Source organism: Caretta caretta, chromosome 4 (assembly GCF_965140235.1).
Source record: "Caretta caretta isolate rCarCar2 chromosome 4, rCarCar1.hap1, whole genome shotgun sequence".
Classification (NCBI taxonomy): domain Eukaryota; kingdom Metazoa; phylum Chordata; order Testudines; family Cheloniidae; genus Caretta; species Caretta caretta.
The window spans coordinates 147,016,246-147,040,042 of NC_134209.1; the positions used below are offsets into that span (position 1 = coordinate 147,016,246).

Sequence of the window (23,797 nt, forward strand, 5' to 3'; positions counted from 1 at the left end):
CCATACAGGTGTCACGTAGGAGCGACCGCTCCCACCACAGCAAGGGGAACTATGGCACCGCCATACTTCCTGCGCTTCTTACAGCAGTTACTGTCCAGCACAACTGCATGGGGTTTACGCACAAGAGGGGCTTTTATGAGGTGATCAGGAAAAAGAAGAGGAGCCAGGGAACAATGACCGCCCAGGATTTGGCTGACACACAGATAAAAGCTTTGGGCCGTTTACTGTTCTCGGAACGAAAGGAAAAGCAAGTGCTGCTGTCTAGTACAATTTCATTCAATCCTTAAAACATAGTCATGGTGTCCTGGGATCTGTGGCTTGAATTCCAGACAATGCTGCATTCGGAGGGTGGGAAAAACCCAGTCATCAGAGATACAGCCATCCAACAAGACCCAAACACTGTCCAAGTTAAGGCTCTTCACTTCAGGTGGAATTTTCAACAGCACTTAAGTGACTTAGGAGCACAGGTGCCATTGAAAGTCCCTCTTTCATCCAGTGACTGTACTTACAGAGGCCTATCAATCTCGTAATGGTATTTTAACTTTGTTCGGAAAAAACTGACTTTGGGGATTTGGGGTTCTTCAAGCATAATATCCGACTTCTGGCAGTCTTGTGTACAATTTTGTTATGGCATGCCGTCATTTTACCTACGGGCCTTTTTTCATATTAGGGACCACCATGTGCAGAGTGCGCTATTGTTACTACGCAGGACCCAATGCAAGCGCTTACCAGCTCCAAACAATCCGGTAAAAGGCAAGTCTCAATAGAGAAAGTCTCAGTGAAGTCATTCATTTTGTGTAACTCTCCTATTGTGGTTATGAGTATTGTGAAAACAGTGGTGCAAGACAGCTAAAACTGTTCTCTGATTTAGTTTAAAATAAAATATGGGCCTTAAAGTCCTCATCTTGGACTCACAGAATAGAACAGTTTGTAAAACTACAGTCACCCAGGGTCCTAAGATTTTTGGTGTGTGTTTGAGTCCATATAATGTGTTACTGAGAAATATTCATTCTTAAAATAAAAACCTTTTTTAATTAAAACAAAAAGCCAAAACAAAAAAGGGAGAAGAGCACCAAAAGGCGTTTCCATCTTCAACTGTGGCTGGACAAATTTTATTATAAAACTTACATTCTGCAAACCAAAAAAGCCATCTGGTCTGAACCTGTGGCCAACTATATAATAATTCACGCTGAACTCAAAGTGACCAGTCTGTAGACCCACATAAAACAAGTTTTATAACGGAAACACTGAAAGGATCAAAACTAGAGCAGCATTGCCGAGTGCCGACAGAATTACCTCACGAGCTGACCAAAGTACCTTCAGCCCTGCTTCAGAACAAAAAAAAAAAAAAAAAGACGTATAAATACAGCATGTGGAAAGGCAGAATTTTTCCTTACCCATAAAAGTGAAAGCAGCCTATGGAAGCAAACAAGACAGCCTCAGCACATTCAAAAAACTACATAAACCAGAGAAATGGGAAAAATTTATAGTAAGCAACCAACTAGGCAGGCTAACAAACAAAACCACACTACACATAGACGGAATTTCAACATCCTGACATACCATGAACCTCCATGAAGCAACAGCACAAAAAAAACAACAAAAATACAGTGGAAAGAGGAGGCGGCCTGATATTCAGGTAAAAGAATGTCGTTAGACTAACAATATACATTTCTGGAATGTTATTTAAACATGACAGATTTATTTAAGTTCATCAAAATCGGTTACACGGCCACTGTAGCAGGGAAGTTCTACCAGCATCTTAGACAGATATAGATATATTAATACTTTCATTCATTCGTTTTTTATATATTCATTCTTTTTACACTTCACAATATGTAAAGCCTAGGACAGATTGTTACAATGTTTTAGCATTATGAGTTTTTTTAAAAAACAAAACCTCTCTCCTTGCTGGTATGTCCCCATGCAATTTCTGTAACTGTTTTCTGGATACATACAGTAAACTGATGTCTAATTAGATTAAAAAAAGGCATTCTGCATCCCTAAACACACAGGCATCTAGCACATGAGAAACAAGCAATAGGTTTCATTACCAAGCAGCAAAACCCATGGAAACACAACAAGTATTGCCTTTCTTTGGTCGATTAAATAATTAAAGAGCTGACAGATTACTTGATTTCTAAATTTCCTGGTTAAATCCATCACCCAGCAACAACAGCGCCTCTATGCAGGCTATGATTTTTTTTAGACTAACTTACCTGCACTACTTCTTTAACAAAAGATGCTGCTAAACTGCAAACAGCTTTAGCTCATTTGTTGCTTTCCCTAAAGCTTTCAATAAGCCTGAACACTTGTTTTCTAACGCCACTTATGTTCAGGTGGCACGAGAGGCAATGGCTCGTGGCTGCGCAGTGGCTCCAATATTAACGAATCCAGTGCATCTTTCTCCCTCACTTCCCATTGGAGAGTGGCAGATGGGTGGAGTGAGAGCATGCCCCATTAGATTCCAGAGGGATATCCTCCAACTCTGCTTTCAGAGAGATCACCGTTTGCAGAAGTAAAACAACGAGGGAATGAAGATACTGGAGATCCAGTAAGCTAATTAATTCAAAGCAATCTACATTCCACGGCAGGTTCAGCTATCCTAAACTTGGAATCTCTCTCCTGCAGCCACCGAGGTTTACTGTCTCTCAGAGCTATTTGCCTCTGGTACAGAGGAGGAAAAATAGAACAATTCAATTAAAGTGACCCTGCACTTCCGAGCTAATGCTTTTTGCTGGATACCGTATTGAGAAAGCTAGCACTCCTCCTTAAGAAACCTGGTAGCATTCAGGCACCGACTGAAGTGGGGAGTTACTGTACCTTACAGAAAGAAAAGGAGAACTTGTGGCACCTTAGAGACTAACAAATTTATTTGACCATAAGCTTTCGTGAGCTACAGACAGAAGGACAAACAGAATTACAAAGATGACAATAAAAGGTTGTGAAGATGTAGCAAGAGGAGGAAAAACTGCTGCCAAAAGGTAGATCTAGCAGGGATCTCTTAAAGACACAGCCACTGTAGTCTGACAACGTGTTCTTTGCCGGATGTTTTGTAACCTACAGTATTATAGTAAATTGCTACATAGAAAGCAATACATACAGTTATGTGTATACACAAACTCAGAAACAAATCAGAATCTCCTGGATGCAGAGAGGCTATTGACAGTACACAGGGGGTTAATGGACAGATAAAGTACAGTAAAGAGAGAGTTTTGTGATGTCCATTAGGAAATGCCCTATGATGACCAAAATTCATTTCATATAGTCAAAGGCTATGTTTACCATTGAGAGAGAATTTTGAAGAAATATTTAATTTAGATTTGTTTCTAGCTCATGTTAAATTATTTTAGCCGATGTTCAGATAAAACAAAGGGGCCACATACGCACAACTAGAGTATTTAGTATTTGTAAAAAGAAAAGGAGGACTTGTGGCACCTTAGAGACTAACCAATTTATTTGAGCATAAGCTTTCGTGAGCTACAGCTCACTTCATTGGATGTTTTAGTATTTGTATCTCAACGGAAGTCTGAGTTTGTTAGAGATTGCACTCTAGGACCAGATCCACCAGAACTACAAAAGGATCTACTGTAGAGAGACAGGAGGAGAATACAGATCTTCTCTATTCAGGCTTGCTTTTGCACGAGCAGTTTACTTAAAGGCAGCCGCACTTCTGAAATCAACTCCAGGTTCAAGTGAAAGCCACACACCCCAGCAACCCACAGGCAAGTCCCTCCTGTACAGGTACTTCCTACGCACTATACCGCATGTAAATGAACAAAATGCCTTTTTTGTTTTGTTTTCTTTATAAAAACAAAACCAAAACAACCCTCCTTAGTTGTTTTCCCTTTCAGGATCCCAGAACATCACATCTTCTCCATTTCTGTGTATTAGGTCAGCTCTTTGGGGCTCTCTTGTTTAACCCTGAGCACGTTGTGTCATCACGAAATAAGAGGTGCTCAAAATAGAAGCAGAGGCTTTTGTCTATAAGATAAATCTTGATAAACCTGTGTTTTTAAAAGCGAATAGGCAATAAACAATTAAGGATTTAATTATGGTAGTGACACTATCTTTAATGGTCCGTTTAAATTTGCCCTCCGGCTCACATATTCGTGGTTGAATTTAGTCTCCAGATTTGCTAGTTGAATTTTCCATGGTATGCAAATTTACAAGTTTTAGCCCCGAAATATCTTATAAAAGCTTCCTCTTTGCCGTTTTTCCTGTTTTCCTCACATTTATTAGGGTTCCTCCACTTAAATAGCCACAGGCTGCCACACTAAGGTCTTCTGATAAAATCTGGGACAGAAGACCATTTTGAACTTCTAAAATGAAATACTGACTTGAGTTTTACCAAATACTAATTGAGCTTGACCAAGATTAACCAACAGTACTGCCCAGAACTATCAGGTATTACTCATTTCCAACACTGCCAGCCTGATATTTCAGCTTCACACAAACATACAGATGGTCTATAATTTTTTGCCCTTTTTTTGGCTGAGATTTTGTTTTCATAAACTGGTTCCGACTCCCAGATTCCCCTGCTGCGTTCTACTGAGCCAGGCTTAGTTGCCGGAGTATGGCAGGGGACTCTGAAGGCGCTGTGGGAACAGCTGGAGATAGCAAGGCCAAGGAAGGATTAAATGGTTTGGCAGGGATGCGGGGGGGGGGGGGGGGGGGGCTGAGGGAGACAGACGAGGTTTGAACGCAAAAGATAGAGGGGAGAGCAGAGGCCTGGGTTGTGCGGGGAAGCTCGATATGGCTGCGCCAAGGCATTGAGGCTTGTAGGGCTCCTCCGGTGCCACGGCCGTGGTTCTCTGCTACGCCCGAACAGCAGCTCAGTCAGGAGCCATCCAAGGGCTAGTGCTTGGTGCAGGAATGCTCTGCTCCCCAGAGTAACAGCCAGCAGTACGGGGGAACTTTCAAGTACCAATCCCTCAGACCAGACATGACGCCGTCTTGGGGCATCTAGGACTGAGAGTCATCATGTTACCCCCCGCCTCAGAAAGAGAGTGACTTGTGGTGCTAAACAGGGTATCAAGCTCCCTGACGCCGCCCAGGCTGTTCGCCACCTACACAATCTCCTCAGGGCTCTGGCTAGCCCCTTCTTTGCCTTGCAAGTTAACACCTGGTTACAGGCTTTAAAACATAATGCCAATAGGTCTACATATCTCTTAAAAATATCATCAGTATGTACATTTCTCAAAGATATCCATGACCAGCATGATACAAGTTTTCATTTGATACCTTGCAGGACACCCCTGACTGATAAATACAATGAAAATGGCATTAGGTGCAGTGAGTTTGTTCAGCCTGTTAGGAGTTACTCATGCAGAGTAGCGAGCCCTTTGCCAGCTGGCACCGATGCGTGCCACAGCAAAATCACTGGGCTTCCCCACAACCCAGGCCGCTTATACAGTCCCCCTCCACTCCCCAACCAAAAAACCTCTCCTCCCAGTCCCCCAGCCCTGTCAAACACCACCCAGGTAGCTCTCTGTGAAAATGCATAAGCATGTAACCGATAAACATGGTCAAGAGAGTTAAGACTGAACTCCTGCCTGGCTGTTCAGGAAGAGGGTAGAGAGATACGGAGGGGGGTTAGTTCAGGTTAAGAAGGGAAACTGAAGAACGGAGTGTAGGGTCTGGAATAAACTGATGGAGTGTGGAATACTTGCTTATGGTTTGTATTGGTAGGATATGCAATCTAGCAACCTTTAGCTGTCAGTTAAAGTTTTCTGGAGGGGAATAATATAAAACCAAAACAAAAAACATCCTGCATGCCAATACACAACAGGGCAAAGTATCTGGAAATGCTGCTTTTCTAGCCTACGTTTAAACACCGTGCAAATGCAAAGAGACAGCACAGGAAAAGCCTGATAAGCCCGGTTAATATATTCAAGAGTTAGCAGCACTACGGTAGTTTTCAGGAATATCTCAAGGCGTATGTTTGTTGTGTACAATAAGCATAAAATAGTCCCTAAAAAAAACCCATCTATCTATTCCCACTGGAATGGGCTGCGCACATGTTTGTTGTGTTATACATGCATATTAAACCCTGGGGCTCAATTAACCTCAAGGAGAGGTAGGGAATGAGAGAGATGAGTGCAGCATCTGGAAGACCAGGAATAAATATGCAACCCTTAAAATGGAACTACTTGCAGAGTATGGCACTCTTACAACATGACACCACTACAACAGGAGTCCTCTTTGCTCCTCCCAACACGCTGGCAGGGGGGGATCTGACCAAAAGGGTCTAGGGCGGAGAAGAGAAAACCACCAGTCGTACTGCAGTTGTCCCCAGCCACGCCGGAGTACAAGCAGCCAGACTACAGCTGTTTCTCAAGGATGGGAGAGGAGACTCCCTCTCTCCCACCTCCCCCATGCATATACAGTGGGGATAACGTGGCAGCTCACAATCCAAACGATACTCTTTGTGTCTGTACCAACAGCGATCGTTTAGCTACCATCTCCTGTCACTCCTTCCTCAGCCTGCCACCCCCTTTTTAAGAGTCAAGCAGCAAGTCCCCAAGCCGCACCTCTGCGCATCTCCCCTTCCATGTCCCCGGATCCACAGACCCTGCTCCGAACCCTGTCCCTCCCCATTTCAACACCGATTCCTACCGCACTGCGATCTGTACCCGCCCCACCACCAGCCTCTGGCTCAGTCCAAAATGGAGTCGGTCTGTCAATTTACGTTTCTGAATGTTAATATGATGCATCCAACGAAGTGGGTATTCACCCACGAAAGCTTATGCTCCAATACGTCTGTTAGTCTATAAGGTGCCACAGGACTCTTTGCCACTTTAACATGATTTTAATTATTCCTCAATATACACGTTTAAAAGAAGCAGCCAGAGTGCGACCCAGGGGTGACAGGGTAAAGACAGACAACAAAAGGGTGGGAGGGGAGTCACGCAAAATAGCCTTCCTGCCACTTTCACGCAGGGGTGCGTCTCGCCACCCAGGCTGAATACAGGACAGGGGCTACCTACTAGATAGACTGGTTCCAAAAGACACTAAGGGATGGATTGCCCCAGCTCTGGCGGCGGGGGCACAAAACATCAGTCCCTAACTTACAGAGTCTTCTGAGTTGTGAGGAACACAGTCCTTCTGTGGAAGAAGCAGATGGCCAGTATCCCCCCTCTCCAGTTCCTCACTGCTCCTTGGCCTGGTCCAGAGAGCTTCCTGGCCCTGTTTCTTCCCTGTCTTCAAGGGGAAGGGAAGTGAGAGAGGACATCCTTGTAATCCCCAGGCATCCTTCTCAGCCTTCTACTGCCTCATTTTATAGCCCTGCGTTAAGGGTCCCAAACCTTCTCTTTGTTAAACTAAGTGGATTGAGCTCCGTGAGTCTATCACTGGAAGGCAGGTTTTCTAATCCTTTAATCAATCATGCTCACGGCTCTTCTCTAAATCGTCCCCAATCTATCAACCTCCTTCTTGAATTGCAGGCACCAGAACTGGTGACAGAGTAAATAGTCCTAACGCACCATTGTCAAATACAGAAGGAACCTCCCTATTTTTACTCAGTATGCAGGGTCTCTTTAAAAACACATTTTCTGATTTCTCTCCCGTGCCCCCAAGTCCCTCTGAAAGATTGGACAGTGGGATGATATGGGATGTGTGAAAATCTGCAGGATACAACAGCTGACTACCTTAGGGACAGTCGGTGCAATGTAGAGAGAGGAGTAATTTTAAAAATCAGGTTACAATGGAAAGCAAGTTTCAGCTCGGAGGGAGCTTACTACTTATTCACCCTGCTGCCAGTGGCATCTTCTGTAACCTTCTCGAAGTTGGATTCCATACCCATGCTGTGAGCCAGCCAGCCAAGGCTCTCTCGAATTTACCCCAGGCCAATCTCTGCCACAGTAAGACACATCACACCAGAGCACGGCTAGGAACCACAACAGGCAAGTTATTTACTGTAAAAAAAACAAAGTTCCTTGAAGTGGGATGCCTACTTGACAGTTGCTTGTGTAACGTGGATACTTCTTAGTAAACGTATCTGTCCATATCTAAGCAAAAGTTTTCCCATGTACTTGAATGGCTAAAGTCAGCTTTCAGTGTTTTTTTGCCTTAAAAACAAAATCAAAAACCATTAGCTCTGAAGAGCCAGCTTCACTATGGGAGAGGGAACTGGATTCCAATCCCTTTTAAGTAAACAATTCTGTGGACAGGACACAAGATTAGTTACACCTGGACAAACCCCACTGAAAGTAATAGGTTTGCACAGGTGGCACTCAGCTTAATTTGATGACAATGGGGTTGCACTGGTGTTTGTCAGTACAGCCGTTGTTTGCAGGATCTCTGTTATAGATGATGATGACGAAGAGAAAGGAGGAAAGAATACAGCTGGACTCCCAGAACCCAGGGTGAGGTTACAGGGCTGGAAGCTAGAAAAAGACATTGTTCTAGCTGTAGATCGAGTAGAGTTGACAGACACGGAACCCCACAGTGCCATGGTTACAGTTCCTGTTCACAGGGCAGGAATATTTTAACAAAACAGACTCGCTTCCAACAAAAAACTATTCTGCTGTAAATTGAAAACCTGCCCTCTGCTAAATCTTCACCACCTGCTGCAATAGCTCTCAGCACAGAGCTATCAAGCATCTGCTTTTCAAATACAGGCAGTACATAGGAACATAAGAACGGCCTCACTGGGTCAGACCAATGGCCCGTATAGCCCAGTATCCGGTCTTCCAACAGTGGCGGATGACAGATGCAGAAGATTTCTGCAAGCCTAAATGCATATTAGCATTAGTATAGTAGTCAAATCAACAGTACTCCCATCTAACACTTTTCTTCCTTAGATCACAAAGCCCTTTATAAAAGGACACAAATATCAATGCCTCTTTTCACACATAGGAATAATAGGCTAAATCCACCCCACAGTGCCTCAGTTTCCCTATCTGGCTATCACTACAGATATACTGTATACATGCACATATTTCACCTCTCATGGTGTAATTAATGGCGATTTTACATATATGTAATTAGAGGGCGGAGGACTTAGTTTCAAGTGATGTGTCATTAAAAATATCCAAACAGTTTGCCCTACAGGACATGGTTATGCCCAGCGAAACATTCCAGAAGGAATCAGGACTTCAAAGAAACATTTGTTGCATCCATGGGATTCTTGGTCAGCAGGGCATCATTGCAGGTGTTCAGAGAATAACCCCTGAGCATTAGCTGACAGGACACTACTGGAATTCACTGGGTTTCACAAATACCTCCCAGAGCCCTAGACCCCTAAAGGTTAATGTCATATGCATTTTTTTATTTTTATTTTTTGGAAATCTCAATTTATGTAATATAGCGTAACGCTTTTGTCCCATATATACTTAGCACACACATGTACCAGGTAAACGGTGTGGGGGAGGGACAATCTCATAATTCACTTAGAAGCATATGTACTGTGAGTAATGAGGGCGTGGGGGGCGATTATATAAAAATAATCGCACACAAATATACGATGTGTCAGGAAAAGTCATTGACATGACTCTAGGCTAAACACATTACTCATGATCCAGTCTGCTGATCATCCCCAGTAAGCGTCAATAAAAGCATCATGTATTTTGTTTATTCCACAGTTTGGAAAAGTTCACTGGTACTCCTTTTGTACCCCTCTGCTTCTAAAGCCGGGTTGCCTTAGTTATTGTGAGCCTCATTCAGTGTAAAAAAGTTGGTTTAATAACTTATGAAAGCCTCAAGGTCTCTACTATAGCTTTGCTATAAGCCAAGGCATCACCATTTTAAAGGCCAACGTCTCCTGACCAATCAGCCTTACAAATAAGTTCTGTATTTATCTGGAAAGCCAGAAGCACAGTTCTGATGTAAAGCTGGTGTTTCTAACCATGTTTAATCATGGAATATCAGACCTTCAAGCTGTCAAGGACGGACTTGCCAATTCTGGGACTTCAAACCTGTCTGCCTTTGGAGCAAGGGTGAAGAAAATATTTCCATTGCAGGTAATTGTTACAAAATGGCAGCTTCACGAAAGCCGCTCAGAGACTTGAAGTGTTAGGGGAGAGAGCTACACTAAAAGTTAAGTTACAAAGCCCACCACCGGTGGTGGGAATGGCAGAGGTTGTAGTGTAGAAGAGGCTTAAGTATTTTAGCCCTGTCCTTCTCCAAGCAGCGATAGATGACAGTATTTAAAAGCCTGAGATCTGTGTACATGACAGACTCCAACAGAAATCGAGGCGAGAAGAGTCAAAGGAACAAAATAAATGCATGCTCGACAGCATATTCCATGAGTGCAGTAAAAGTAATTTATTTTCATAACTACAGACCCTATGTGGAAGAATAATACACTCTGTTTAGCGGGCTGCTAAAACACATTTCAAATCTCAGCTAAAAGACTTAATGATCGATAGTAAACTTCTATACTAACAAGCACTGCAACTTTTCCGGTCATCTACAAGGATGAGGATGAAAGCTTGGAAAAAATCCAAACGCCATCAGATAGAGATTGTTCACATGCACGCTTCTAGCACCATCATCATCATCTATCTGGATAACAGCAGAACTCCAACCAAACTCCCATTTAACACAGGCGGGTCCCCAAACTTCTACCCTGACAAGATTTTTAACAGAGCAAACAAGTAAAGAAAGAGATGAGTAGGTAGCCAGAGAGAGAGAGAGGGGAAGAATAATTCTTTGGAAAACTGGTGTTCAAATCAGGTTAAGTAGTTTTTAAAGAGATACACAAAGATCACCGATGAACTGATCAGAAAAAACACAAACGCCACCAAAACAAAACAAAACAAAAAAATCTACAGGAAAGTCCGAGTCCCAGTTCCAAGACAGCGTTATTGCAGCCTCTGAACTAAACCATTCCTTTTATTCCGGAATGAACTTCCATTGAGAAACAGCTGTAAATCCAACGCCACTGAATTTCACATAAAAAGCAACATTAGAGCAGCCATAGTGCTTTTCAAGGAAGTGCTGATGATTTATTTTTAATGGAGGGGGGGGGGAACCCCCAATCGCACAACATTAAATTTGTCGTCCATCTGGTTGTGAAGAGTTCAGGATCATCAAGAACCTTATTTCAAGCTGCATTTAAAATTATTTATTTGTTTCCAAACAGCCTTTCCAAAACTCAACTTCAGAAAGCATGACTGGGGTTCTGCCAGCGCACACTGTAGCCACCTGCAAGGAGGTGGAACCGATCATCTTACAACTTGTATTCAGACTACTTTTATAAATGCGACCTCGATTGGAAGCCAGGCTCTCATCTCTCCCTACAGTCTTGCATTTTAGTTAAGACACCCGATGCTAATTCTCCTTCCCCTCCATTACAACATATGTAAGCACAACAGAAACGCTTAAACTGCTAATTTATCCCCCTGCTCTTCCCAAGGAAGCGGTTGTTTATTGTAATGCCGTATCTGCACCAGCTTTGTTTAAATAGCCTGAACCGCTGTCGAGTTTAGCTCCATTTTGCAAACACGGTCTCCTCTACCTTACATCAGGCCACAGCCCGCGGATAAACAAAAAGGGCTGTAAACAGTGATGCAACTCAGTCAAAACTTAACCGCGGTTTTGCAATTCGGGGGCAGGGGAAAGGAGGGGGGGGGGGAGCGGCAAGCTGCACACGGCCACGAAACGCTCGTGCTGAGGCTGCCGAAACCGCCCGCCCCGGGAGCCCATCTCGGTGCAATGCAGGAAAACCCTCCTCCGTCCACACTGCGCGTCGCGCCTGTGAGTTGCACACGCGCGTGCACACACGCACGCGTGCACACACAGCCTTGCACGTTGCGATCTGAACTCGCGACCGCCGTCTCATCCCGGATGAGCGCCCGGGTCTTTGCTCCTTACCGCATGGCTGGAGGTGGAAAACACGCTTTGTTGCTGCCATTTCTGCGTCTCTCTCACCCCATCGTCCCCATCCTGTTCCTGACACTTGAAGACTTTTAAAAAAAAAAAAAAAGAAAGAAAGAAAAAGAAAGAAGCGCAGCCAAAACTGAAAGTCCCTGTGCGCGAACTCGCGCGGGCTGAAAGGGGAAGAGACTGAGCGCGGCAGGGACGAACCCCGGCCAGGGTCCTAGTGCGCCGCGGCTCTGCCCGGTCGAGCCCGGATCCAGCCCTCCTCGCTCGCCTCTGCCCCTGGCGCGGACGGGCGTTTGCAGCCCCACCTGCGCTTGCGAACGGCGATTCCGCCCCCCTCACCTTCCCCACTCCATCGGCGGGACCGCAGCGATGGGCAGAGGAGCTCATCTGCAACCCCACCCCTACCTTTAAGTAGTCTTGCCCACTCCTTGAAGGGGCACCGGCAACGTGCATGTTTCTAACCGACTAATTACAACAAAAAACACGTTTTCCGATCGCCGCCCCCCCCCCCTTTAAATAGCAGTTCCGGAAATAGCGCCTTGTCTTTTCAAAAGAGACGCTGTTGCAGGACTTGTTTTCCTGCTCAGGTTTGTAAAGGTCTTTGGGGGTAATCAGTTTCCCCTTCGCTAACGACTAGGGAAATGGTGAAACTGACTACACACAAAGTGCAATCAAATGCACAAAACAGAACGGAAAACAACAGAAACATGATCTTGAGTAAAAAGAAAAGGAGGACTTGTGGCACCTTAGAGACTAACCAATTTATTTGAGCATGAGCTTTCGTGAGCTACAGCTCACTTCATCGGATGCATACTGTGGAAACTGCAGCAGACTTTATATATACACAGAGAATATGAAACAATACCTCCTCCCACCCCACTGTCCTGCTGGTAATAGCTTATCTAAAGTGATCAACAGGTGGGCCATTTCCAGCACAAATCCAGGTTTTCTCACCCTCCACCCCCCCACACAAATTCACTCTCCTGCTGGTGCTAGCCCATCCAAAGTGACAACTCTTTACATAATCAAGTCGGGCTATTTCCTGCATAGATCCAGGTTTTCTCACATCCCCCCCACCCCCATACACACACAAACTCACTCTCCTGCTGGTAATAGCTCATCTAAACTGACCACTCTCCAAGTTTAAATCCAAGTTAAACCAGAACATCTGGGGGGGGGGGGGTAGGAAAAAACAAGAGGAAACAGGCTACCTTGCATAATGACTTAGCCACTCCCAGTCTCTATTTAAGCCTAAATTAATAGTATCCAATTTGCAAATGAATTCCAATTCAGCAGTTAGTAACAACAGCAGGTACTAAATGCTCGGACACACGTGTGGTTTTAAATCTGACAATGCCCCTTTCACTTTAAAAAGCAGGACACACAGGCACGTTTTCAGGTCTTCTCTTGAGTCCCAGGCATGCAAGTTAACTCGTTTGGCAGTCACCATCATGATCTATTTGTCTGCCACCTGAGCACTGTTTGATTTGCCTCGCTATTCTGCATTCTCACCAAAGAATATAGATAGATGAATAACTCGAGGGAGTGCGGAATATAAAAGACAGAGGGCGTGGCTAAAGGTCTGTTGGTTACATTTCAGTATTGCATTCAAAGCTGCACTATAAAGAAATGGAAGGAAACTTAACACTCAGACTCTGAAATGAAATAAGTTCTGAATTTAAGGACTGGCCAGGGAAAGATGATGTCATCTTTAAAATATATAGAAGTAAAGTTAGAGAGTTTCAGGGTCTACATAAAAGCTTGATCTAACCAGTTTTTGGCCCTGGACCCCAAAATCATATTCTCTAAATAGACCTCATGTAGCTACAGCAACTACACCACAAAAATCCAGACCCCGACATATCCTAGCACTAGACTGCAACAAAAAACTCATATCAAACACCTGGATCCAACCAGTTTTATGGGGAGTTTTTGCCTGGAACCCCAAACTTCTACTCACTTAAATTAGCCAAGCACGGCTAGTATGAGTCCACCTGAAAAATGAATCTCTGAAAAACCAGGCCCCACCCCCCACACATTCTGGCATAACAGCACCACAAAAACCCTGATCTGGCACCTGGATCCAGCTAACTTTTTGTACCATCCAAAAAAGCAAATAGCCCTGGTGTTAGTCCAACGAAAACATAGGGACCCCATGGCATCCTGGTAAAGGGTACTGGGGGGAAAAAAGAAACCCACACCGATCTAGCACCTAAATCCATTTGGAGTCAACTAGTTTTTGGCTCCAAATGGCAAAGAAGTTCACTCTCCAAACAGACAAGCGTAACCACTTCCAGCACACAAGAAAAATCTAGACTCCTTGTGTCCAAAGTAAACATGGGACGGAGAGTTGGGTGCTCTGTTTTTGATCAGATCGTGTTTCGTTTTAGCTGATGAATTCATTTAAAATACTGATTTGTGGTTCCACTAACATTTCTCTGATGTTGCATAAATTAATGATTGTTAGTTTAATGGCTTAAAACCTGCGGTCTTAACAATTTAACCTTCATTTCCAGTTTGGATCTGGTTTATACCTGAACCTACTTAGTGGAAGTATTCAGAATCACCTGGGGTTCTATATTGGAAAGTGGTGAGTTCTTAGCTCTCATTGACTTCAGTGGGTATTAATGGCCTTGCAGAAATCAGTCCCTTGGATAGCGTATGGACCAAAAGAAAGCCAGCGGACATCAGACAGTCAAATAGAATTGTATTACTTGTATGGTATTTTCATGTAATGAAATCAAAAAGAGACAAGGTATGCATCCGATGAAGTGAGCTATAGATCACGAAAGCGTATGCTCAAATAAATTGGTTAGTCTCTAAGGTGCCACAAGTCCTCCTTTTCTTTTTGCGAATACAGACTAACACGGCTGCTACTCTGAAAGGTAGGAGAGAGAATATCTTTTACCTCACCCAGCTTGTCTCTCTCAGTTCCTGGGACCAACACAGCTACAAGAACATTGCAAATAACTTAAAGATTCATGTAACAGTGCCAAGAGCCAATTCCGTCCTCAGGCACCAGGCAGCTTTCTTTGATGGTGAAGGGGAAGCATGTGCACTTCATCGAAAGCAGAGCAGGGTTCTTTATTATTTGGTAACTAAAATTATATTGGTGACAAATGATCAACTTCCTTTTTCCTTTCCACCCAGAGTGATAAAACTTGGTTCACTTCTTGGTCACCTTTGATCTTAATTGCTTTAAGTTACTGCTCTCTGGGCTCACCCTCTCCCGCTTCCAACCAATCTGAAGTTCTGCACCTCATAATTTCCTCTTGCCATTCTGATTTTGTCACTTTCCTCCTCCAACATTCTCTCTCTAACTTCCAGTACAAACACTTTGGCTTGGTTAAAAGAAGGTGGGAGACTTCTGATAACCGGTTCAGTGATGGGGACGAGGCAGAAGCAAATCTGCAGGGGAATCGAGGAGAAAGCCAATGCAGAGTGAAAAATACAGCGTGCTCAGGTAGCATGGTGGGTGACGGGGCTGTAACTGGAAGGGTAGGAAGGATTAAGGAAAGAGTTTGAGGGGTTTTTAGATTAAGGCAAACCAGGGAATGTTTGCAGGAGTAAACAAAAAAAAAAGCCATGAAGCCTTCACACCAGAAAGTTGCAGGTTTAACTTTAGTCATAAGACCGGCCAGACTGGGTCAGACCAAAGGTCCATCTAGCCCAGTCTCCTGTCTCCCGATAGTGGCCAATGCCAGGTGCCCCAGAGGGAATGAACAGAACAGGGAATCATCAGGTGATCCATCCCCTGTCGCCCATTCCCAGCTTCTGACAAGTAGAGGCTAGGGACACCATCCCTGTCCATCTTGGCTAATAGCCATTGATGGACCTGTCCTCCATGAATTTATCTAGTTCTTTTTTGAACCCTGTTATAGTCGGTTTTGAATACCTCTGTGTGGACCTTTGATATACTTTGAGTGGCTTATTTCTGTTCATCTTAAACCAGCTCCTAATCGACCTAAGCTAAACCAAAATAAGAGTGTCTACACAGCCTCTTTTTTTGCAGTTTAACTAAAGTGATTTTTTAAAAAATCACCTTAAGGAGTCGGTGGAACCTCTCTCATGTAAACAAGGCCTGCGATACAAATGAAAGACCACATGAGTGGTCAACAGATAGACAAGATAGGGTCACGGCTAAAGGCTGACTGGTGAGGCATGGCTAGCGGTAGGAGAGGTTATCAGAAGCTGGGAAGAATGAAGGAAGAACGCAGGGCAGGAAGGAAAGGACAGATGGGAGAGAGAGATGGGTAAGTATTTGTCAACTTCTTCAATAAGAAAATGGCTGCCTCCCAAGACGATCCTGGGCATCCAGTCAGGAGGGCGAAGGAGAAGGTTTGAGGAAAGAATCAAAAAGGCGGGAATCTGTTAAGAGAGAGACACTACACAGCTTTTAGCGACATGGCTGTGCTGCTAAAAGGCGTGGAGTGTCGCCGCTGTTTGTTGGCAAGAGACAGCTCGCCTGCTGACAAAAAATTTCCACCCCCAACGAGCGACAAAGTGCTGTTCACACCAGCGCTTGTCGTCGACAAAACTTTTGTCTGTGTGTGTGTGTTTTTAACACCTCTGCATGACAAAAGTTGTGTCTTTCACTTGCCAGTGTGGACTAAGCCTCAGAGAGAGGGGCAGTGTGCTCAGCTGACTGACTGCAGGAAGGGTCCAGATAGAGAGCAGCAAAGAAGTCAGAGGTACTTATGGACTGAAGGACAAGAGGACTGAGTGATCAGGTGAGGAGAGAGCAAAACTGTAGGGAAAATATGGTCAGAAAGATGCAACTCAGTGACTGAGGGAACTAGAGAATTAGCTAAACTGGTGAGTGGCAGAATAGACCCAGACTTAGGAGTAAGATGGAGAAAGTTAGGCGGCATGAGTGAGAAGCTGTGGAGACAGGACATCAACCTGGACAATAAATTCATCCAGAAACAGGGGGGCAGGAGGGAGGGTGTTGGAATGAGGGAAAACTGCACCCTGAGAAATGGTGAAAAAGGAAAAGCTGCATCTGCAGTAGGTCAAAGTATGGCTGGTTAATTCTGGAGAATGACTTCCTTTGAACAGTCCAGTCCCCTTCTCTTTGCTAACCATATGAAATAGGCAGTAATATGCTGGTAATAATTCAACATGGGTCTCCCATAAAAATTTCCCCCTGGCCTGTCAGACATTGCTGGAAATGTTTAGCCTTCTTCCTGCGCTCCAGAGTGACTAGATTATGATAGGTTTCAGAGTAACAGCCATGTTAGTCTGTATTCACAAAAAGGAGTACTTGTGGCACCTTAGAGACTAACCAATTTATTTGAGCATGAGCTTTCGTGAGCTACAGCTCACTTCATCGGATGCATACCGTGGAAACTGCAGCAGACTTTATATACACACAGAGAATATGAAACAATACCTCCTCCCACCCCACTGTCCTGCTGGTAATAGCTTATCTAAAGTGATCATCAGGTTGGGCCATTTCCAGCACAAATCCAGGTTTTCTCACCCTCCACCCCCCCACACAAATTCACTCTCCTGCTGGTGATAGCCCATCCAAAGTGACAACTCTTTACACAATGTGCATGATAATCAAGTTGGGCCATTTCCTGCACAAATCCAGGTTCTCTCACCCCCTCACCCTCCTCCCAAAAACCACACACACAAACTCACTATCCTGCTGGTAATAGCTCATCCAAAGTGACCACTCTCCCTACAATGTGCATGATAATCAAGGTGGGCCATTTCCAGCACAAATCCAGGTTTTCTCACACCCCCCCCCCCACCCCCATACACACACAAACTCACTCTCCTGCTGGTAATAGCCCATCCAAAGTGACAACTCTCCAAGTTTAAATCCAAGTTAAACCAGAACATCGGGGGGGGGGGGGGGGGTAGGAAAAAACAAGGGGAAATAGGCTACCTTGCATAATGACTTAGCCACTCCCAGTCTCTATTTAAGCCTAAATTAATAGTATCCAATTTGCAAATGAATTCCAATTCATGTTCAGCATCTGTCATCTAAAGCTGGGTACTGAAGTGGAGAGGTTTTTTCTTTTTTTAAAAAAAACCCTCCACCTTCAATTTGGTCCATTCCAAAAGGCTCAAATCCTGCTCTTCATGTGTATTTCTATGAGCCCCAAGATACAATCCACATAGGGGTAAATTGAGTCATTTCAATGCAGGGGAGCAAGCTCCATGAGAGACAGGGAACCCAACCCAGTCCCCACCCCTTCAGGTCAGTAGAAGAGTTTTAACTCCAGGATCCAGTGAGACCCCTTTACCCTCTTCAGCATATCACTGATTCGGAGTGGAGGATGACAAAAACGCAGCTTACTTCAGAGAGTTTAACACAGTGGCTAGGGGCTTACGATCCTCTTGAACAGAATATTTGGATAAAGACTTTTTTAGCACTCCAACACCAGCTTACGTTTTCCCGTGTAAGTGGTAGGATTTGGGAGTTCATTCGCAGAAGAATGTACATTTCTCTGTGAGTTTAGACACACACGTGGTATCACACATCCCGCATAAATTAAAAGATCCTATTGCTAAGTATACGCACGGGGAAAAGTTAAAGGAGTTGAAAAACATTTACCCACCATTTTTGTATTTAAATTCACAAGCTTAACTTGACTTTTTTGCCCCCTCTTAGAACACAGTCAACGTCCTTCATTTACAAATGGAGCACACCGAATCTCGGAAGGAAAGGAGCAAGGGGTGAGGGGACCACAAGCACTCCCAACCCAATCAGCACTGCCTTCTACTTGTACAAAACACCCTTGAATTCCCCACTATCACCGTTGAAAGATATTCCGTTATCCTACTTGGATACATAGCCTACTTGGAAGCGCTAGATGCTATTACACATGAAAAATAAGGGATGAAGGAAAATGGAGGAACAATGGCTACTACAAGGAGTGGTCCCATAGGAGACAAAATACCAGCTACCTTTTGGTACGCAAGAGGTACATGTGTATGCTATGGACAGGTTTGTTCACTGACAGTCTGTCAAGTGAGTACTCGCCAGGCCAGATCTTTGTTAGCGATATGTGACAAGGTAATAGCCCTGTGCAGTCAGCTTCTGCTCTCCCTCTGAAACAAGCAGCTTACAGCAAGGGGCTAGATTCACAAGCGGGACTTAGGAGCTCACGTCCAACATTTAGGTGCTACGGCCATGCACAAAACTACTGCTCAAGTGCTGCCCGACTCCGGAATTTGGGTGCCTGTGTTTCCACTGGCAACGTTCCCTCAGCACCTCCATTTCTGCACAAAGCTGCCACGATCCTGACACCACCAAGCTGCTTGGTGGGAGTCACAAGCTAGGCATTCCCCCCACCTATCATGCCTGCAGGGTCTGATCAGCTGTGCTGTGAATACACAACCTACCCAATAGGTGGCATCGCTCCCAAGAGCACAGTGGTTAGAGTGGTCGCCTAGGAATGTAGAAGGCTAGAGTTCAAATCCTCACTTTGCCCAATTCGGAGCAGGGATTTGAATTTCAATCTCCCACACCCCAGTTTAGGCCACTAACTCACCAGCCTATTGGATATTCTAGTGTGTGTCTCAAACTTTCTTGTTGATGCTGTTCTACAATGACCCACTGAATATTTATTTATACAAAGTAGAAGATCCTTGTGCCACCTGTTATAGGAAGCCTTGGACTAGACAAAACACTGAAGGGTATTTGTAGAGAACCATCATGTTGTGGCAGGGGTATAAATGGATGAGTCAAACAACAAAAGGGGTGGTCAGTTTGCTGTTCCTCTTTGCCCTGCTCTGTATTAGGCAAGTGAAAGGATACAATGGAATTAAAAAGGCAACAAATTTATAGAACATATAAAATGGGAAAAAATAACTAGCCTGTGGAACTCACTGCTGCAGGATATACTCGTGGAAAACAGCCTGTGGCCAAATTCTGGCCTCAGATACATGGATATGGCTGACTCCTAGTTTTGTATCTCCAGACGAAGGCAACATTTGGCCCATAGTTAGGCTTAAGGAAACATTAGAGACAGAGTAGGAACAACCGCATGGGTTACACACCATGGCAAGAGTACAGGCTTGAACATCACATTTCCTTGTTGTAGCTGTTATTTTAACTAAGACGTTTTTAGTATTTTAATAAAGACAGCCACTATCAAGTCCTTTGAGGCACGTCTATATTCATGGATGATTGACACAACAGAATATACGGTCTCCATCTGAGCCATAACTCACTATATCCTGTAAGCAGCTGCTATAAGGGGGAAGGGGTCTTTAAATATACGTGTTATCGACATGATAGATGCCAATGGCTCCATTTCTCTGCCATTAGTATGCTCTTGAGAGCTTTAATGCTTCTCATTATTACGGTCTAATGTATCAACTGGAGTTCAAATATTTGAGAAATATACTGTATGTAAATTACATATTACCACTTACATGTAGCCTAAAGGAAAGTTACTTCCCACTTATTTTGTCTGGCATAGTCTCTCATCCAGAAAAGAAAAAAGAAGTTTATATTATGCTGCTTCTTGTGGGTGAAGTCAAATTAGCCTAATATGGCTATTTCCTTCATAATGATAACAATATAGATCCCAGTACAAAAGCTGCAACTGCACAAGGCGGGTAGCTGATTTTTCAACCTTATTTTGGGCAGCGGTAGAAAATTTTTCCCTTACTCTGAAAAGAAGTCACCAGCTGTTCTTGTGCAAAAGCTGAATTTAAAACTTCAAATTACCTGGGTCCTGTTGTCAGCAATCTGTTCTTCGTTCCTATTAGCTTTGGCTCCAACTATGGGCTGGCTTTTACTATTGCTGGAGGCAGCTTGATCTAGCTAAGGAGTTACTGTGGAGTTTGTTTAGTTATTTTAGAACTTGGTAATGCATCGTCTAGGAATAATAAAGGATGGTCCTTATCTAAGATTTGCCTTTACTGAAGGTATTATAAAGCTCAATGTTCAGACAACCAGATCAAGTCCAAAATGATGTCATGTGTATTTTATATACTAGTGCAACTTAAAGAACAACCCAGCTGTAAAAGTGATAAATAACTGGAAGAACACTACATTATTAGCAATGACACCTGATGACCTAAAACAAGATTCTAATTTATTTAGTTATTAAAAAAAAAAAAAAAAAATTGCTACTTCTATTCTTATATTAAAACATTTGTGTGTAAAAATACTTGTTTTCCTTGCCAGATTATAGTAAATTAAGATAGAGGAGGAAACAGACTTTACCTGGTACCTTCACAAACATCATCAGGGAGAGCCGAGAGCCATATAACACTGCGTTTTTATGTGGAGTAGAAAGAATGCATTGAAAATGGCGAGCAAAAACCTAAACAGGAAAGACATCTTCCATGTAAAACGATGCTTGCAGCAGCCCAAGGCTCCTTATGAGCAGGTTCACAAGGACTTGCAATGAAGAAAAGCAGTACAGTCACAGAACAACTCGAGCAGTTTTTAGATCAGCTAAATACTCATCTAAGACGAAGAAGAATCATATGCTGGGATGTGGTTTTGAAACATCTTCATACTTGGCAATGGTGCCTTTCATCTTGCTGAGGAGACTTAACAGCTGCTGGCAGTCTGCTAACAGTGAGTGCAAGAAGAGCAAAATAACTAACTCACATCAAGGTGCTCGGTACAAAACAACGTCAAAGTCTGACAGCGGTTCACTCGCCGACACACCACGTTGCGGTTTGTTGAGAACATTTTGTCAGATCTTTCTCCCCTAACCCAAGGTGAAAGTCCATTCTTTAATTTTCTCTTTTCTATAGGCTGCACTTAGACACTAGTATTAGATTAGGGGTACATGTAGTGGGGATGCATTGGATTCCCAAGCTAAGTGGCTGTAACTGTACATATTTAATCCGAAAACTGTACAATTCCATGTCACTGTGACAGTTGGTAAAATAGGATACAATAAAAACAGGCCTCAGAAAGATGAGGAAGCCAAGATAACCAGCCCCAAAATCTTGTTTTGCAGGATCTGGCATCACAGTTTCACTTTAGATCTGCACGATATCCAATTAGCTCAATTCTGTCTTAGGTACTTAGGAGCACCTCTGTTCTCTCAGCTCCTATTGAATACAATGATTGCTGCATCCATTTTCAGGTGGGAACTTGACCCAATGCATATCGAGGTGTCACTTCAAGGGGGACATCAACTGTAAAAAACGAACAAAAAACTCCCCCACAATGTCTGACACTTGTATCAATAGCAAAAATGTAAACAGCAAAGATTTCTGTAACTGTTTACTTCCTGCACTGGACAGCACTTTATATAGTCAGTTTCACTGTCTGTATGTTTGTAGGATGCAGCAACACGGGAGGGGAAAGCACTTTAAACTAAGAAACTAAACAGGATAGTTTAAATACACACAAAATGGCAAAGCACCTCGAGGGCAGGTGTAAGGCCTGAAGCTTAATTTTTTTTTTAATTATTCACATTTTAAATGGATGGAGTCCCTTTAAGCAGAATTTTTGGAATACCGTCAAAAGTAAATCTAGGTTAGTAACATCTTAGACTGTAAAATAGGAAATGGATTGATATAGACACACAGATTTCATTTTCATCATTTATGGGGTAGATCACCAGTTGGTGTAAATTGTCATTGCTTCCTTGACTTCACTAGAGATGACAATTTATACTTCCTTTCTGCAGATCACTTATCTTGGACAATGAAAATAACTTAATTGGTTTAATTTTTGGTTATAGTCAGTTTCAGAGTTACTTAAATTTAAACATACCCTATTAAGAGTTGTAAGACATTGTTTTTTAAATACACACCAACAAAATCAAAGGGCCATATCAGGCTATTGATTGTTAAAGCGAACTCTCCATTTAAATAAATTATGAAAATTGCTGAGTGATCAATGGCATAGAGCCCAAAATTTGGGCCCTGAAACTATTGGGAAGCTTTGCTTTAATTTATGTAGCCTTAATAGATGTCGTCATGGCCAGAAATTAACAGCTTACACTGCTTATAGGACATTACAGTCTATATCTGTAACCACAATTTTAAACATAAACACTTAAGTAAAGGAATGAATAATAATAAATTCAAAATTACTTAGAATTTTGGAATCAGACTCCCAGCCTCAAAAACAATCACACTGCTGTGCAAGTTAAATGAAGCCAAGTTCTTTTGAAGTTACAAAGTTGCATTTTTAACTATTACAACCACAAATTGTATTAAATGGCATTTAGGCATCAAAGCTATTTTAGGCAAGTATGAATCCTATTGCCTGGAGCACTTGATGTAAAAAAAAATGTCTGCATTAGATGACGACTCAGTAGTAGCGCAAAAATACTTTTTTCTTTGTTTAAAAGAAGAACGTAAATGATTGTTTTTGGCAGCACGTCCATTGCTTGGCTTGAATACGGATTAGCTAGAAGGCGTAAAGGAAGTACGTCTATTTTTAAAGCTTCTAAACCACACATTGCTTTTCAAGTGAGCGCTTCTTGATGGTTAATACAGATAATCATGCTGTGGAACTGCACACTAAACAAAACAGCTATGGCTGCCCCACATTTTAGACCCACCCATACCCAATTAAGACAGTCTTATACATTTTCCATTTCAAACCAGTTTTTGGCCAGTCTCTAGCTTCCTCAGAAATGGCCTTTTGACTCAAAATTTTGCAAGTGTGGCCTGAGGAAACCTCAAATTCTTTAGGTTAATCAGATAAGCCATGTCAGAGATACCAGACTCACAAATATAGGGGACAATCACATTTTCAGAAATTCTCAATCCTGTTTTAACCCTTCATATCTGAGAGACAGACTAACCTATTTGAATGTGCTTTGTTCAGGAGCCCTTACCAAGACTTAGTATATCTAGTTTTGACATTCAGTACAGCATTAGAACCTCAGGATCATCTATCAGTCTCGGTAGGGTTGACCAGAGGTCTAATGAACTTTGTGAAATTTCCAAGGACCAGGCTTGTGTGGGTGAGAGATCAACAGAAAGAACAAATAAATTTCTGACAACTGTACATCTTCTGTTG

At 43.2% G+C, this 23,797-nt stretch overlaps 1 protein-coding gene across 8 annotated transcripts in view; it reads right to left on the minus strand.

Annotated features, from left to right (window-relative positions):
• Nucleotides 1-21,193, minus strand: part of SLC4A11 (solute carrier family 4 member 11) — a 166,135-nt gene extending 144,942 nt beyond the window's left edge. For 2 of the 8 annotated variants that reach the window (XM_048846387.2, XM_048846386.2), the window contains exon 1: nt 11,818-12,202. In XM_048846387.2, the coding sequence (XP_048702344.1) occupies nt 11,818-11,857 (40 nt within the window). In that variant the 5' untranslated portion in view covers nt 11,858-12,202. Of the gene's footprint in view, nt 1-2,219; nt 2,592-11,817; nt 12,204-12,234; nt 12,282-21,022 lie in introns of those variants that run through there. The other 6 variants (XM_048846390.2, XM_048846388.2, XM_075128139.1 and 3 more) reach the window with 5 other exon arrangements.
• Between the last annotated feature and the right edge of the window lie 2,604 nt (nt 21,194-23,797).